Below are 17,282 nucleotides of genomic sequence, written 5' to 3'. Positions count from 1 at the left end.
TGACCCGAGCTGGGTATCAGATGCCCCTAGCAGTGTTAGAAAAGACACTTGGCACCCATGAAGATGATTGCTGAGTGCTACCTCTGTGATGGTTGGTATATACTCGACCCAGGGGGTGCACTATTAGAAGGTGTGGCCTTGTTGGAGTAGGTGTGTCACTGTGGGCATGGGCTTAAGACCCTTATCCTAGCTGCCTGGGAGCCAGTATTCTACTAGCAGCCTTCAGATGAAGATGTAGAACTCTCAGCTCTGCCTGCACCATGCTTACCTGTATGGTGTCAGCTCCCACCTTGATAATGGACTGAACCTCTGAACCTGTAAGCCAGCCCCAATTAAATGCTGTCCTTATAAGAGCATTTGGGGGAGAAGCGGGAGTTTTGAGGCACAGGGGTGGTCTAGATGGAGGTGGTCTAGACAGATGCCATCTGTCCATGACTAGGAGTCTCTCTCTTGTACACACTTACCTGGTGTCACTTTGAGAAACTGGCTCATTTCTGGGGGCTCTGCTTTGATCACTGGCAGCTGAGTCATTTCTCCTGGGGCCTGAGGAAGAGACAGATTCATCTCCATCACCTGCCCCTGGGACAATTCTCATCAAACCCCTCACTTTCCTCCCTCCCTCTGGCTGGAGGTTTGCCCTGCAGAGCTGGAGGCATGGCTGGCCTCAGGAGGTCTGGGCCCAGCCCAGGCTAGTCCTCATGCTTAGAAAAGCCATTCGACACATTCGACAACGAACAGTGGCTACACACTGTAGGCCAGAACTGTGTCTCAGGAAGGGAGCGTTCCTATGGTATCCGGGGCCAGGCCGCCTTCCAGGTAGAGGCTGACCCTTCACTGTGAAAGCCATGTAGGCCTTGGTATGTGGTTGCTATGAGCACGGGAGGTATGTTAGTCCCACTGTAGCTGTTGGATGAATGGGAACAATAGTTCAGGAGGAATTAAATGGTCAAGGCTGAGAAAAAGCAGCAGGAGCTGAAATGTCATGTGGATCCTCGGATACAAATGGGAGTAGAGCCCAGTCAAGGAAGCTTGCAGCAGTGAGAACCCTTGGGGGGCTTCAAGTTAGGCTTGGGTGCAATCAGATGTACACTCTTAAGAAGAATGTGTTCCTATGTATTTAAATTCCAAAGTGACGTTATAGTCAGGGCTTCAGGAACATGTGTGGTTTTGTACGTGTGCACATAAGTGGTGGTCTCTGTGAGAAGGTCTTGGCTCTTGGGACTGTCTCTCCCTACTGCATCTGCTGTCTGCAGAGATCACGGCACTGTGTGGGAGACAGAGTGCTGGGCATAGGACAACGAGATGTTCAGGAGCTTGGCCGTTCCCTGGTCTCCATCCAGCTTAATAGCAGCACTTCGGATGAGGGGACCGAGGGGAGTGTGGAGCGGTGCAGCCCTGTGGGGGTTCAGATAGTTACAGCCTGGCTCCTGTGTCCTGTGTGGAGTGGAAATGCTCTGCTCTAGGGTCCGACAGGCCAAGCTCAGCTGCGTGATTTAGGGCTCAACTCCTGGGATCTTGTTCCCTTTCCTGCTGCGGCTCATTCTTCCTTCTGATATTGGCTGAGCTAATCCTGGAGACTCTCTGGGGATCAAGCTGGCCATTCGTCCTTGACCTTGGGGGCAGGGAAAGGTGACCTTTCTTGCTTAGGACGACCTACTTTGAAGAGGTAACCCAGGTGGCCAGCAAACTTCTGGCCTAGGGATTAGTGTTTATTTATTTTTATTTTTTATTTATTTAATTTTGAGTGCTCTGCTGCATATACATCTATATGTCAGAAGAGGGCATCAGATCCCCTTATATAGGTGGTTGTGAGTCAACATGTGGTTGCTGGGATTTGAACTCAGGACCTTTGGAAGAGCAGTCAGTGCTCTTAGCCGCTGAGCCATCTCTCCAGCCCTAGCATTTATTCATTTAAACCATAGAATTTTAGGCCCTGTGCCTTGTTCCTATTTTACAAAGAAGGAAGCTGGAGAAAAAAGAGAGGCCAGCCTGGAGCACAGCAGGGAACCAAACCTGACCTAGCGAAGCCTCTCCCAGAAGCCAGGAAGGGTCTCAGATTTAAGCAGTTACCTATACACTCCAGAAGTGGAGGCAGGGATTCTCACAAGCGTGGTTTATTAATATACATACATGTTAACCTTTCTCTAAATCCTGGAATTTAAAAGGAAAAGAAGTATCCTGGGGTATCCCCCGTTCAGATATCCTTAACTTGGAAACCAACCCTCAGCCTTTGCTGGCACCCTGCAAAGCTTTCTCTGATGCAGGGAGGGCCCAGCGTGCTTGGAGGGCACTGGAGGATGCAGGAGTGATGGTGAGTGTGGGAGGTCCAAGTCCCTCAGCTCCCAGGGTTCCCAGTTCATGGACCCTAGGGTGCGGTCCAGGACTTTGGGTGTGACTCCCTTCCCTCCCTCCCTCAGCCCCTGTGCGCAGTTCCCAGGCTTACCTGGTGAGGGATGGGCAGCCGGGGCATGGGGCTGAGGCCCAGCAGTGGTGGGGTGGCCATGGCGGCGGCAGCAGCCATGGCAGAAGAGGCAGCCAGGGGATCTACAGGCAGCTCCGGGCTCTGCTCCTGCTTCACCATGATGGAGCACAGCTTGTTTCCCAGGGCCCACGCTCCGTGTTCCACATCTGGGGTGGGGGTGGGGTGAAGTGGGAAAGACTCAGGTTCGGGGGCTCCCAGAGCACAGAACTCTGACCTACTGCCTACCAGGGAGCACCTGGGACTGAGGAGTGATGTCAGAGTGCCCATACCATCTGGCAGCAAACCCAGGCCACTCTTGTGAAGTGAGATAGGTGGGCTGGAACCGGAAGAGGCTAGAGCATCCTTGTATTGAGGCACTGACTGAACAGGCTTGGCCTCTGCACCTAGACCTCTCCTGGCCTGCTGTGTGACCTTAGGCAAGCTGCTTACCCTCTCTTAGTCTCAGCTTCCTCATCTTTAAAATGCAGAAAGTGGGGCTGAGGTGATGGCTTTCTGTGTAAGAATGAGGACCTCAGTTTGGATCCCCAGCACCCATATAAAAAGCTGGACACAAGAGCATATGACGATCAGTCCAGTGATGCAGGGGTAGACACAGGAGGACCCCCAGGGCTTGCTTGCTAGCCAGTGTAGCCAATCAGTGGGGTCCAGGCTCAATGAGAGACCCTGTCTCAAAAAATAATGGAAGTGTGATTGAGGAAGCCACTGGATATCTGTCTTTGGCCGCCCCATACATGTGCACACACATGCACATATACACACACATGGAAAAAAAATAGAGGGAATGAACAGTCAGACCTAATGGGGAGATTTTCAGGATTCCTGGTACAATGCTTGTTAACACTTAACACAGTGCCTAGCAAGAAGTGAACGTTCATTAATCAGTAACTAGTGTTAACATGATTATCGTTATTCAGTAAACACTGCCCTGTTTAGCAGCATGAGAACACCTGGGGACAGGGATGGTGGAGTCAGAAAGGTGAGCAGGTAGCACGGACTTGGGAGCTGCCCTGGGGCTGTACCATGATAGGATTCATAACTTTAGATTTATTTCTATTATGTTAAAGTTAAGAGTGTGCTGGGCTGGAGAGACGGCTCAGCGGTTAAGAGGTTAAGAACATTAAGATTGTTCTTCCAGAGGTCCTAAGTTCAATTCCCACCAACCATATGGTGGCTCACAATCATCTGTAATGGAATCTAAAGCCCTCTTCTGGTGTGTCTGAAGACAGCTACGGTGTACTCACATAAAATAAAATCTTTACAAAAAAAAAATTACAAGTGTGAGTGCATGCATGCGTGCGTGCATGCGTGCAGATGTCTGAGGAGACCAGAAGAAAACACTGGATCTCCTGAAGCTAGAGACACAGGTGACTGTGAGCCACGGAGAAGAGCCACGATTCTCAGCTGGAATCGTCTGCCGGAGCAGCACAGGCTCTCAACCACTCAGCCATCTTCGCAATCCTCGGATTCTGAATTTGGCTCTTTCGACTGCTTCCCAGACACCATGAAGTGAACCGCTCTAGTTCACCCCGCCCTTCCTGCTAAGCAGGACTAAGGGCTGGCTCAGTGGAGCTCCTGTCCTGATGAAGGATATCCAGGGACTTCAGGACATAGAGGTTTCCTAGCAGTTGTGATTGAAAACATGTTTGAAAATAAAAACATCACAGCCATCGAGACGGCTCAGTGTGCAGGTCTGGTGACCCGAGTTTGAGCCCTGAAAATCACATACAGGGAGGAGGGCGAGCACACTCCACAAAGTTACCCTGTGATCTTCTCCACAGGCGATCTGTGGTACACATGTGCTCTTCATCCCACACACACAATAATAATAATAATAAATAATAATAATAGTAGTAGTAGTTGATAAAAATTGGAAAAATGTTTAGATGGCTGCAGTTTCTGGAGGTGGTAAGATTCAGAATGTGGCCATGGGAATGGACGGCTGAGGATGCTGTGTTGGAAGACAACTCTCTTGAGTTGTCCTATCTCCTGGAATTGTATGAAGGGCACTACCATCCGTGCACACCCTCAGATTCAGAGTCTCATAGAGTGGAGCCTCCTTACAGGATGCTCAGTTGCTTGCTGCTTGTCATTTTTAGTTTTGAACGTGAGCTGTGAAGCCCATTATATAAAACGACCGAGCAGACTGGCTCTATGTGGGGGGAAATCAAGGTGAGTAGAACAGGGTGGGTGGGAAGGGATGTGTGGGGCGGGGAAGGGGCGGGTAAACAGTGCAGGAGAGAGAAGATGCAGAGCGAGCAAAAGCAGGCAGTGGGAACAGAGAAGAAAGTTGACTTTTGTTGGTCTTTTTAAAGAGAAGGTCTCAAGTAGTCCAGGCTGGCTCTGGACTTGCTATGTAGCTGAGATTCACCTTGTTGGCCTTGATCCTCTGGCCTTATCTCCACCTCCCCATCATCAGGTTTACAGGTCTGTGCTACTGTGCCCAGTTTATGCTGGTACTGGGGATGGAACCCAAGCCTTTATCTAGACTGGACCACCACGTGTGTGACATTAGAAACATAGCTCAAAGGGTGAGTTCTACAATGGAGGTGGAGGGATGTTTAGGTTTTCCCAGGGCAGAGTCCACCTCCTAACACGCAGTCATGTAGGGTGTAACTTGTAGTCATGTAAGGTGGTTTCACCTGGGCTTCAGGGCTTGCATGCCTCAGCTCCTGGTGGGCAATGGGCATCCCTCTCTTCCAGGGCAGTGTTGCCCACCGTTGCAGCAGTAAGGCAGGAGCCAGGAGGTCGGCTTGCAGGGAGTTGGGTGGAGGGGACTCTGAGGCCCACTAATGGGCATGGAGCCCGAGAACCCAGCCCTGGGCCACAGGCAGCCCCCAAGGTCCAGGAACACCCACAGTCTTCCCAAATTACAGGGCCAAGCTGTGGGCGTTCGGGAAGCTGTCCCCGCAAAGGGTCACAGACAAATTGCCTTAAAAATAGACCTAGGGTAGCTGAGGAGTTGCTGAGCCAGCCAGCAGGGTGGACTGAGACTCTTGTCATCCATCTGCCGTCATCATCTGTCACGGGCTGAGAGGGGCAGAGTCGCGCGTCACGTCCCTGCTCTTCCCAGGCTAGGGTCTGAGACCTCACAGAGGTCCAGGAACTTGGCAGTTGCGGAAGTGTGGTGAGCAGCTGGGACCTCAGCTGTCACAAGCCACGGGACCTCCTAAAACTCCAGAAGGTGTCCCTTCCTTCTTGGCAGGGGGGTCAAAAACCAGTTTCTACTTTTGTAGAGACTCTGCAGCACAGTTCAGTCTAAGAGCAGAATGCTCGGAGCTAACGGAGATTCCAGGAAGGCACCATTGTCTCCCCATTTAATAGAGTGGCCAATCAAGAGTTTACACCCAAGGCCAGAGTCCTCTGGAAGGCAAGATGAGCAAATTTCATTCATTGTTCTAACCACTCCTAGAATTAATAGGAATGTATATTCCATGCTGGGCCCAGAACTGAAAACCTTATGGACGGATATGTATGTGTGTGTGTGTGTATTTGTATACAAATTTGTATACAAATACACACACACACACACACACATATATATATATACACACACACACACATATATATATATACACATACACACATATATGTACATATGTATGTATACATACACACATATATGTATATGTATGTGTATGTGTATGTGTATGTGTATGTGTATGTGTATGTGTATGTGTATGTGTATGTGTATGTGTATGTGTATGTGTATATGTATATGTATATATATTCATTCTTGTCCAGATCTTTCAGGTACATATTTTTTATCTTAAAAAAAACTTTTTGGCCTGGCGGTGGTGGCGCACGCCTTTAATCCCAGCACTCGGGAGGCAGAGGCAGGTGGATTTCTGAGTTCGAGGCCAGCCTGGTCTACAGAGTGGGTTCCAGGACAGCCAGGGCTACACAGAGAAACCCTGTCTCGAAAAACAAAAAAACAAAAAAACAAAAAAACAAAAAAACAAAAAACAAAAAAACAAACCAAAAACTTTTCCCTTAAACTAAAAAAATGAATTAGGTTATATCTACATGCAGTTCTGTGTGGAAGTATTGTGTGTGAGAGTGCAGGTACTCTCAGGGGCACTGGGGCTCCCTGAATCTGGGGTCACAGGCAGTTGTGTACAGACCTGCTCAGGTGCTGGGGACTGAACTCAGGTCCTCCGCAAGAGCAGTGTGAACTCCTTACTGTGGCGCCATCTTTCTAGCATCTGTTTTCATCTTATAATTGAGGAAATAGAAGTCCAGAAAGGTTAAGGACTTTACACAGACACCTGTAAGCTTATGGGAATACCAGGTTGCACATCTAATCCTCTTGAGGTCTCAACCCCTTTGCAACCCCTGGAGGCTGTAGACAGAAGGGGTGCAGATTAGAATCAGGGGGTGCTGGTTCTAGCTCTCTATTCTGTTTGCTAGCATGAACTAGGCAGCTCTCCTTTTGTGAAGTCCTTTTTTTTTTTGAGACTGGGTTTCTCTGTGTAGCCCTGGCTGTCCTGGAACTCACTCTGTAGACCAGGCTGGCCTTGAACTCAGAAATCCGCCTGCCTCTGCCTCCCGAGTGCTGGGATTAAAGGCGTGCGCCACCACTGCTTGGCTGTGAAGTCTTTTTTATGGGTCAAATAGGGATTATTAAAGTATTTCTACCTTGCCTGGACATTGTGCGGTACAAATAGAACAAGGAAGCCGCTAATTACCATGGAGACAGATGGTGCTTTGCACACCTTCATGGCTGTCCCCACGGGTAGATGAAGATACTGAGGCTTCTCAAGGTTAAGAGACAGATCTGGGGGCTGGGGAGATGACTCAGTGGTTAAGAGAACTAGCTGCTCGTTCAGAGGACACAGGGTTCAATTCCCAGCACCCACACTGCAGTCTATGACTCCAGTTCCAGAAAATTTATCACCCTGGTTTGCATGTATGTGATTAACATACATACATGTAAGCAAAACAACCATAGACAGAAATTAAAAACAAATCTAAGAGGGACACCCACCCATAAAAAATGACAAGATCTGGATTACCTGTCTTAGAGGAAAGGACAGAACAGGCAGTGTTTTGGGGTGGGGCAGTGTGGGTCTCAGTTGCTGAGTACCTTTGAGGAGCAGTTTGGAGGCAGAGGGCTGCTTGCTTCAAAGATGGGAGATGGGAGAGAGGTCGCCTCGCTAAGCTCCACTTCAGGAGCCAAAATTGGAACAGGGCACCTAAGTGATATTTTGGGGTATGTCAGTATAAGGAGATGGGAGGTTCTAGATACTCTGTAATTTGCCTATATATTGATGATGATGATGATAATTGTTGTTATTGCTATTATTTTGAGGTATTGTGCATGCTGGAATCCAAAGCCGCCTTGGAGCTTGTTAAGTAGCCAGTCCTGGCCTCAAACTCACCATCCTCCTTGCCTCAGTTTTTTTGTTTGGTCAAGACAGGGTTCTTTGTGTAGCCCTGGCTGTCCTAGAATTTGCTATATAGATCAGGCTGTCCTTGAGCTCAGAGATGTGCCAGTCTCTGCCTCCCAAGTGCTGGGATTAAAGGCTGATGCCTCCCCTGCCTATCGACTTTGAACTTTCTATCCTCCTGTCTCAGTGTCCTATGTAAGTGCATTTCATTTTTTTAAAAAAATATTTATTTGTGTATAAGTGTCCTGTCTGCACCAGAGGAGGACAGCTGATCTCACTGCAGATGGTCGTGAGCCACCATGTAGTGCTGGAAATTGAACTCGGGACCTCTGGAAGAGCAGCCAGTGTTTCTCCTCTCCTCTCCTCTCCTCTCCTCTCCTCTCCTCTCCTCTCCTCTCCTCTCCTCTCCTCTCCTCTCCTCTCCTCTCCTCTCCTCTCCTCTCCTCTCCTCTCCTCTCCTCTCCTCTCCTCTCCTCTCCTCTCCTCTCCTCTCCTCTCCTCTCCTCTCCTCTCCTCTCCTCTCCTCTCCTTTCTTTCTTTTTAAAGATTTATTTATTATTGTATCTAAGTACACTGTAGCTGTCTTCAGACACACCAGAAGAGGGCGTCAGATCTCATTACAGATGGTTGTGAGCCACCATGTGGTTGCTGGGATTTGATCCCATGATCTTCAGAAGAGCAGTCAGTGCTCTTAACCGCTGAGCCATCTCTCTAGCTTGCAGCTAGTGTTCTTAACTACTGAGCCATCTCTCCAGCCCTCATTTGTCGTTTTGTAGTTTGTGTGTCTGGAGACAAGGTCTCACCATGTGGCCCAGGTTAACCTCAGACTTAGCACCATCTACCCAGCACCCTGAGTGCTAAGTTACCAACACTCACCTCCATGCTGGGCTAGCTGCAGCTCTGCATTGATTATTGTTGCTGTTGTTTATTTTACTTATTTAATTTTAAAGACAGCGTTTCTCTGTGTAGCTCTAGCTGTCCTGGAACTCACTGTGTAGCCCAGGTTGGCCTCTACCTCACAGAGATCTGACTGTCTCTGTCTCCTGAGTGCTGGGATGAAAGGTATTAACCACCATACCTGACTCTTATTTTATTTTCTGTGTGTGGATGTGTATGGGAGGGTTCAGATGTGCGGGTGCATGTTCATGTGTGTTTGTGCCTGTGTAGGACATAGGTGGGTGGATGTTGTATGCCTGGCTCTGTCACTCTCCAAATTATTATTTGAGGCAATGTCTCTCACTGAACCTGAAGTTCCCTGTTTCAGTTAAGTTGTCTGGCTAGCAAGCCTCTAGGAGCTACTTGTCTCTGGGTTTATTCTTCTCCTCTATGCACCTACCCCATGGTTATGGGACCACCACTATCCAGCCAGAGGTTCAAACTCAGGTCCTCAGACTTGAGTGGCAGGCACATTGCCCTCTAAGCCACCTCCAGCAGCTCCGCAAAAGGCGCTGCATTTGTCACAGGCTGTCAGTGACACTGTTGTCTAAGGACCACTCTTTGTGAACTGCTTGTTGACATGGGTTTGATTCCAGGGGGAAAGGAGAGGCCCAGCGCTGCACCCTGCTGTAAGGGGCTTGTGGGCAGATGCTCTGGGAGTCCTGGGCTGCAAATGCCCCCTCCCCATGCCCAGGAGCGTCTTCCTTTCTCTTGAGCACTTTCCCATCTCACCTTGGGTGGTGTCCTCCATCTTGACAGGCACAAGGGGGCTCTGGGGTGCAGAATCCCCACTCAGGGAGTAGCTGTGCTCCGCCTGGATGCCTGGAGCAGGGGAGTCCAGTTCCATGTCCAGCAGAGCACTCTTCTCGTCCAGCACAGGGTCATCAAAGAAACTGCTGAACAGGTCATTGGAGAAGTCCTCCATGTTCTCCACAAAGTGGTCCAGGTGCTCCGGGAAGTGCTGGGGAGGGAAGGGAACTTCAGTGAGGCTTGGAGAGGGGGGACAGGTGCTGCTGTGATGGGCACCTCTTCATTCTTTTCTTCCTACCACTCATACTATAAGACACCACATCATGACACTACTACCCTCCCCATGACCAGTGTACCAGGACACTGTCACCCACCCGGTGACCAACATCACTGGCTTTAACTCTTATTTATTTATTTATTTATTTATTTATTTATTTATTTATTTAAATGTATGAGTGCTCTGCTGCATATATATCTGCCTGCCTGAAGAGGGCACCAGATCCCCCTATAGATGGTTGTGAACCACCTTTTGGTTGCTGGGAACGGAACTCATGACCTCTGGAAGAGGAGCCAGTGCTCTTAGCTGCTGAGCCATCTTTCTTTCTTTTTATTTAAACATTTTTGTTGTTGTTGTTGCTGGGCATGTGGCCTTTGCCTTTAACTCCAGCACTCAGGAGGCAGAAGCAGGTGGATCTCTGTGAGTTTGAGGACAGCTCAGTCTATATAGTGAGTATCAGGACAGCCAGGGCTATTTAGAAAGACCCTGTCTCAAAAAACCTTTTTGTTATTATCATCATTATCATTATAATGTGTGTGTATGTGTATCTGTGTGAATGTGTGTGTGTATGTGTGTGAATGTGTGTGTGTGTGTACATGCATACCACTGCCTATGTGTAAATGTCAGAGGATAACTTTGTGGGTTGTTTCTATCTTTCCATCTTTAAGTGGGGTTGGAGGACCTAATTCAGGCTGCTAGGCACATGAGACAGGTGCCTTCACTCACTGAACAATCTCACAAACTTCCTCACCTTAAAATTTTTTATTTATTAAAAAAATTAGTGTCTGGAGAGATGGTTGAGCAGTTAAGACCACTGGCTGCTCTTGCAGATGACCCAGCTTTAGTTTCCAGTACCCACACAGTGGTTCACAACTATTTTGTAGGTAGTTCCAGGTGATCTGATGCCTCCTCCTAACCGCCACAGGCACCAAGAGCACATATAGTGCACATACAAACATGCAAGCAAAACGCTCATACATATTAAATAAATAGAAACACATCTTATTTAATATACAAAATGTATGGAACTGGAGAAACCAGGTGACCTCTGGCCTACACACACACACACACACACACACACATACACACACACACACACACACACACACACACACACACACACAGAGAGACAGAGAGGGAGATGCAGATAGACATACAGGGCAAAAGTCACAAATACTATCTATGAAGAACACAGGGTGCAGTAAATGCAATGTAGCCCAGGAAACCTTGTAATTCTGTGGTTCCACACACCTTGATTTTTTGGTGGTGGTGGGGGGGGAGAAGGCTATTTATTTTTATTTTAGACATATGAGTGTTTTGTCTGCATGTATGACTATGCACCTTGTGTATGCCTGTTGTCTGTGGAAGTCTGAAGTGGGCATTGGATCCCTTGGAACTGGAGTTACGGATGATTGTGAGCCCACATATGAGCACGGGGAACCAAACCCGTCCTCTGCAAGAACAGCCAGCAGTCTTAACTTCTGAGCCATTTCTCCAGCCTTTCCTACCAGTGGGATCTTTGATACCGGCCTGGAGGTCACCAAGTAGGATAGGCTAGTTAGCTCTGCTGGAATCCACCTGTCTCTGCCTCCCCATTTGGAGGTTATAGGCAGGCTCGACCATGCTCTTTTAAGTGAGCTAAAGGGCGCTAACGCAGGTCCTTATGAATTTTACTGACTGAAGTAGGGAATGACAGAAGCCCTGAGTAGGAAGTCCTAGTGAATGTGTGTTGGCATGAGCACAGCCATAGCAAGGCCTTCAGGACCTCAGACCCCTGGGACAACTGACAAAGCCTCATGAGAAATGGCAAAGCTTTGCTTGGGAGCCCAAGTATGTGAGCTCATGAGTTATTGATCAGTGCATGCAAAGACTGGCAAGTGCAGCACCCTTCTCCTGAGATTGCTCATGTCCAGAGTCTTCCCATTCAGACTAGAAGCCCTTCCCCTGTGCTGTAGCTAATTACCGAGATTTCAGGTTACAGCAGGATACCATGGTAACAGAACCCAACTGGACCACACCCAGCCTGTATGTGTGTCTGTATCTGTCATTTCTTCATTCTTCAATGTCCCTAGTTGGAGTTTTGGGGCCCAAGTCTGAGCTATGTCCCAACCTAGTACCTGTCTGCTTTTCTTTTTCTTTTATGTAAATTATTTTATTTTATGTGTATGAGCGCTTTGCATGTGGATATGTATGTTCACTCCATGTGTGCCTGGTGCCCTTGAAGAGTGAGCCAGAAGAGGGCTTTGGATCCCCTGGAACTGGAGTTACAGATGGCTGATAGATTGTATGTGGGTACTGAAAACTGAACTTGGATCCTCTGCAACAAGTGCTCTTAATGGCTGAGCCATCTCTCTAGCCCTCGTGTCTGCTTCTTTGAGACAGGGTGTTGTTAAGTAGTCTAGGCTGGCTTCAAACTCATGATCTTCCTGCCTGAGGCTTCTGAGTGCTGGAGTTTCAGGCATCTACTGCGCCCCTCTCAGGCTGTTCTCTATCCCGAGGCATCAGGCTGTGGGGCCGCCTCACAGAGGCTTGCGTCTTGGCCTCAATCATTCCAGCTGTTGACTCAGTCTGTGTAAGCAGCAAGTGGTGACTCACTAATGGGTTATGAAATTGATTTAGTGGGTCGTGACCAGAACTTAAAAAAATATACTTAGAAAAATTTTCCTTGACACACAATAATTGTACATATCTATGGGGCAGACTTGGACATTTCATTACATGTGCCAATGCACAATGCCCAGACCGGGTCAATGGGGCATATCTATCACCTTAAACACATATACTTCTTTTGTGGGGCACTGAAATGCTGTCTCCTAGCTATTTTGATATATATATAATTAATCGTTGTCGACCACAACTTCCCTACTGTGCTGCAAAGCATTAGAACCAACCCCTTTTCCAGTGTAGCCCTGTCCCCACTGCCCCCTCTTCCCAGCCCCCATTTTCTCTGCCATTCCTAGCCCCTAGGAACCACTTTTGTGCTTTCTCATTTTACCACATACAGGTAAAAGTATGTTTTTTATTTTCATCTGGGGCCTTGTGTATGCCAAGCAAGTGCTTTATAAAGTCTAAGTTAAATAAACTGGCCCCGTGTCCATGTGGGCATTTATAGCCAGATTTTAAGAAAAAAATAGCACAAAACAAAATACAAAATAAGTAGAAAATATCAGAATCCATCAAACATACTGAAGTAAAAAACCTGGCAAGCTATTAATCTCAGCTATATGTATACAGATGTCAATTTTCTTTCTCAGAAATAAACAGACCAAAGCTTTGATCATGATTGTGGGAAAGTTAATTAACCCGTGTTTTAACCTTCTCTGTGCATAGTAGGGCTGATAATAGTTTCCATTGCTAAGACTATTGCGGTGAATAAGCCAATCCATACGAGTAAAGGTTTAGGATAGTCCCTTGTACAGTCATAAGTCAAGAGAAGTCATATCATCAATAAAACACTCCAGGGCCAACACATAGTAGGTGCTTTTTTTCCTCTTGAAGAGTCATTAATGTGTGACACAGTGTGTCTAGTCATGTGCACTAGCTGGTTGGTTGAATGAGATTGGGCCGGGGTTGCTTCAGGCCCTGTATTCCACCTGGAGACTGTGAAGGGGATTGGCTCCAGGACCAGTCATTGGCTTTCTGCGTCCTGAACTATTAGGACACAGGCAGGGATGAGCAGTGCCTTCTGCTTCAGGATAAGGCTCAGCACTGGATGTGAGGTCTTTCAGGAGCAGGGAAGGCACAAGAGTCTGGAACTATAGAGACCTGTTTTCAACTCTTCCACTACTTGCTGACTTTAAAAAACTTCTCTATAGCTCCTACTCCACAGCATTGCCATGGGGATCAAGTGTTGGTTAGACGCCTGGTACCCACCTCATATGATTATGAGGATGCTATGGCCGAGTGCACGAAGCACTCAAAACAGCATGTGGTAGGCAGTATGTATGAAACACTTGGTAGTTAATACTATGAAAACAGCAGCCCCTAAACTTAGGCATGAGCTTGGACTCTATAGAGGGAGGTGGTTTGAGGTTCCCCTCTGAGCAAGTATAACGAGAAACTCCAGGGCAAAATGAATCCAGAGACACCATTGGTATACTCTGGGCTCCCATTTCTCTTCTTCCGGGATGCTTCGTCATTATTTTATATTTTTCTTTTTACTTAAATCTCCCCAAGTGCTTTCATGTATTCCAACTTCTCCATACCCTACGGTGGGTGACCTTGAATTTCTGATCCTCTTGCCTTCACGAGGTACTGGGATGGAACCCAAGGCCTTGTGCATTCTAGGCAGTAGCCCTTACCTACTGAGCCACGCCCCCAGACCTTGCACCAGTTTATTACACCCCAAGGAGCAAAGGCATTGCTTTACATTTGACGGGCAGGGCAAACAGAGCCAGACAAAGCGAGAACGTGCCCATGGTCCCTCAATACCCAGACCTTCCCCTGACACCACACCACACACCTCTCCGTTTGGGACTGGCCTGGCTGATGCCAGACTATATTCTTGGAGACAAGTCTGTGCCTTGTTCACCTGCTAGCCACTCATTCAGTAGGGGTACAGGGGTAGGGCCTTGCATCTCAGAGTAAGGCCACTAGTGTTTTAGCTGTTCAGTAGAGTCTGGGCCGTGCCGTACAAAGAGTTCAGGGTCAGAAACGCTTTAGGGATGTATGATCCATTCTAATGATTGAGAGGTTCACCTACGCAGCAGAACCAGGCCATCCCACCTGGGGGCGCTTCCTTCCAGTCGAACTCGGGGATTGGGATGCGGTGATGGTGGTGGTAGGGCGCTCTCCAAGGCTGCGGTGGGGCCCCGGGGAGGGGGTTGCACAGAGCTGGAAGAGCCATGAGTCAGCGGCCACGGTATTTCTCCAGCAGCTGCTCCGCAGGCGATAAGAGTTTGCCAAACCCCTTCCCGGGGGCCTGGGAGAGAAGAGCCAGCCCCCTCCAGCCTGGGGTAGGGGTCCTGAAAGTTTTCCAGTTTTAGGAAAATAAGCGAGGACCCTTTCTGGGGGTGCCCGAATGAACTTGCTAGGAGGCCTCAAATGGCCGGGTGTTGTGAGACACCCCAACCCCACCTGCTAGAAACAACAGCCAACGCTCAGCAGGCTGGGAGCGGTGGGAGCCAAGTGGAAGAAGAGGGCGGCCAAGGGGCAGGCAGGGTGGGGTAGAGGAGCTCCCGCGCTCATTCCTCCCTGTCCCAGGTTCCTGGAGTGCTGGGTGGATGGTGGTCCTGTCACATAACACCTAGACCCATCAGCCTCTCATGGGAGCATTGCCACCAGTAGCTGCTCACTGAATACTGTAGCCTACTTCCATCTGATGTCTGGCCTTGCGCGGCATCTCAGTTATGCTGTGAGACAGCAGGAACCCGAGAAAGTCAGTGGTCTATGCCCCTCAACCCATTTGCTAACAAGAAAGCTAAAATCCAGAAAGAGCAAGCCATTTACCCACAATCACAAGGCGTGTCACTAGTATTTCGGACGGGGTTCTCCGCAGCTCAGGGATTGAACTGAGGGTAAGGAGGTTTCCCTTGTGTTCTATACCCACCTCCCTCCATCCCCGTAAAGCTCACTCTAGAGATTTCAAACCTCCCCATCTCTGGCCCTAGTCGCTCTCGCCCGCTATCGAGCCCTCCTCCAGCTCACTCAGACACACAAGAATCATATTTAGGCTGTCTGATGGAAATGGGGGTGGCGCTGGGGGGGCTGGGGAAGGGGAGAGGGAGGCCGGTGGCCAGGAGTTCACAGAAGGCTCACGCCAGCGTTTGAGGGGGCGGGGTGTTCTGTTAGGGTAGGCAGTCTTCGGGGGGTGCCATTCCGTACAGGCAACGGGGGTGGGAAGCCAGAGAAGGAGGCACTGGAGATTATTTCCCTCCTCCTTAAAGACTTTTTCCTACACTTGTGCCAATATCAGCTCTTTCTCGGCCGCCACGGGCAACAGGCGCCGGTTCCACTCCCTGGAAGGAGAGGTCCCCAGACCTCCGGCTCTCAGGCCGGCACCCTGCCTCCCCGACTGTTGCGTCTCTCCTTGGCGCTACAGCTCAGCCGCCCGCCCTTTAAATTTTAGGGGTGGAGGGAGCCCTGCTCGCTCCGCGCTGCAGTTACGTGGCTTAATCGGCCTCTTGGGCCCCGCCCCTCCCAGGAATCCCGCTTGCCATTGGTGAGAGCAGAGAAGCTCCTGGCCAATGATAGGAGGCTGCGAGCCACCGCCTGCCTGACCGGGAACGCGGTTGCGCAGAGTAGGATTCTAGACCTGGAAGCTTGCTGGACATGGGGGGGTGGGGGAATATAACCAGTTCTTAGTTTGTGTCTGGGGCAGAGCTGAGATGGCAATTCCACGACCCTAATCAGTCGTGTGGCCACTCGCGATGATAGGCGAACGGAGAAGAGAACTCACTTCCAGCTCTGCCCCTCCGCCCCTTCCAGTAATCTTACCATGGGGTGGCACGAATGGACCCCCAGCCAGCCCCTGGTGTGACAGGGGACGTTCCCAGGGTTCTACAGACTGAGCTCTTTCTTTCCTTAACCCTTGCAAAGGGGTCACTGCAGATAGTGAAAATATCTGGGCGCAGCGGTCAGCTGTGGTATACGTACAAGCAGCCACTGTGCACCTCTTTCCCCTAGACCTGGTCCTCTGATGCTGCACTGGTGCTCTGGTTTCTACACCAAACCCTGATCCAGAGAGATTCAGCCCGTGCTGCGTGGGAAAGACCTAAGTTGGTCCAGACTGAGATATGGGATCAGGGGTGGGGGAAATCCCCTGCGAACTTTCCTTCTGAGAAAATAAGCTCTGGGAAGAGACGGGAGGGGAATCCTCTTACATTTCCCTCGTTCTTTTCCCAGGGAGCGCAGCAGACGCCTCTTGTCCCCTAACACACTGACCCACACATTCCCGGACGGTTACTTGCCTAGTGATCACTAGATAATTGCCTCCATTTCAAGCCCAAAGGCCACCGCTGTGAGTCACTGCTGTGGGCGGGCGTTGGGTGAGGGAAACTTAAGACTGCCAAGAGATGTGGGCTTCTGGGTCCCCAGTTGTCGGCAGACCTCCTTGTCCTTAAACATCACCATCCAGGTATTTGGGGGCCCTAAAAGACTAAGAACTTGTCTTCTAGAGACAGGCCCTTGGCTGCCTGACAAAAGGGCATAGATACTGGACCAGAACTCAGGAGGCTCCAGATGGAGAGCCCTACTTGGCTCTGCTCTGAGGTCCAGGCATGGTCAGGTGGTGTGCTCAGGTTTCTCCTGGGTTACTGTTTATTTTCCCCCTGAATCGAGCTGTCAGGGTCAGAAGGGAGAGTCAGCTCCTTCTCTGTTTAGCCCTTCTGGGCCTAGAAGGGATAAAGTCTCCCTAGCGCCCTCCTGGCAGGTGTGGGAGTTACAGGGGGTCTGCCGCTCTAACCTCCTATCAGCCCCTCTTCCTACAGGCCAAGGAAGGGCTGGTGCTGGG

General features: G+C 49.5%; 1 protein-coding gene across 2 annotated transcripts in view; it reads right to left on the bottom strand.

Annotated features, from left to right (window-relative positions):
* The window catches only part of Creb3l1 (cAMP responsive element binding protein 3 like 1), a 42,848-nt gene that overhangs the window by 10,248 nt on the left and 15,318 nt on the right, over positions 1 to 17,282 (bottom strand). For both annotated transcript variants that reach the window (XM_029469947.2, XM_021155723.3), the window contains exons 2-4: positions 9,538 to 9,766; positions 2,444 to 2,628; positions 465 to 543 (exon numbers count right to left, since the gene is read on the bottom strand). In XM_029469947.2, coding sequence (XP_029325807.1) covers positions 465 to 543; positions 2,444 to 2,628; positions 9,538 to 9,766 — 493 coding nt within the window. The remainder of the gene's footprint in view (positions 1 to 464; positions 544 to 2,443; positions 2,629 to 9,537; positions 9,767 to 17,282) is intronic.

The sequence above is a fragment of the Mus caroli genome, unplaced genomic scaffold (genome assembly GCF_978045245.1).
Source record: "Mus caroli unplaced genomic scaffold, Mus_caroli_1 scaffold_2, whole genome shotgun sequence".
Lineage (NCBI taxonomy): Eukaryota > Metazoa > Chordata > Mammalia > Rodentia > Muridae > Mus > Mus caroli.
The sequence above is the reverse complement of the archived record's forward strand: the minus strand, read 5'-3'. Positions and strand labels throughout refer to the sequence as shown.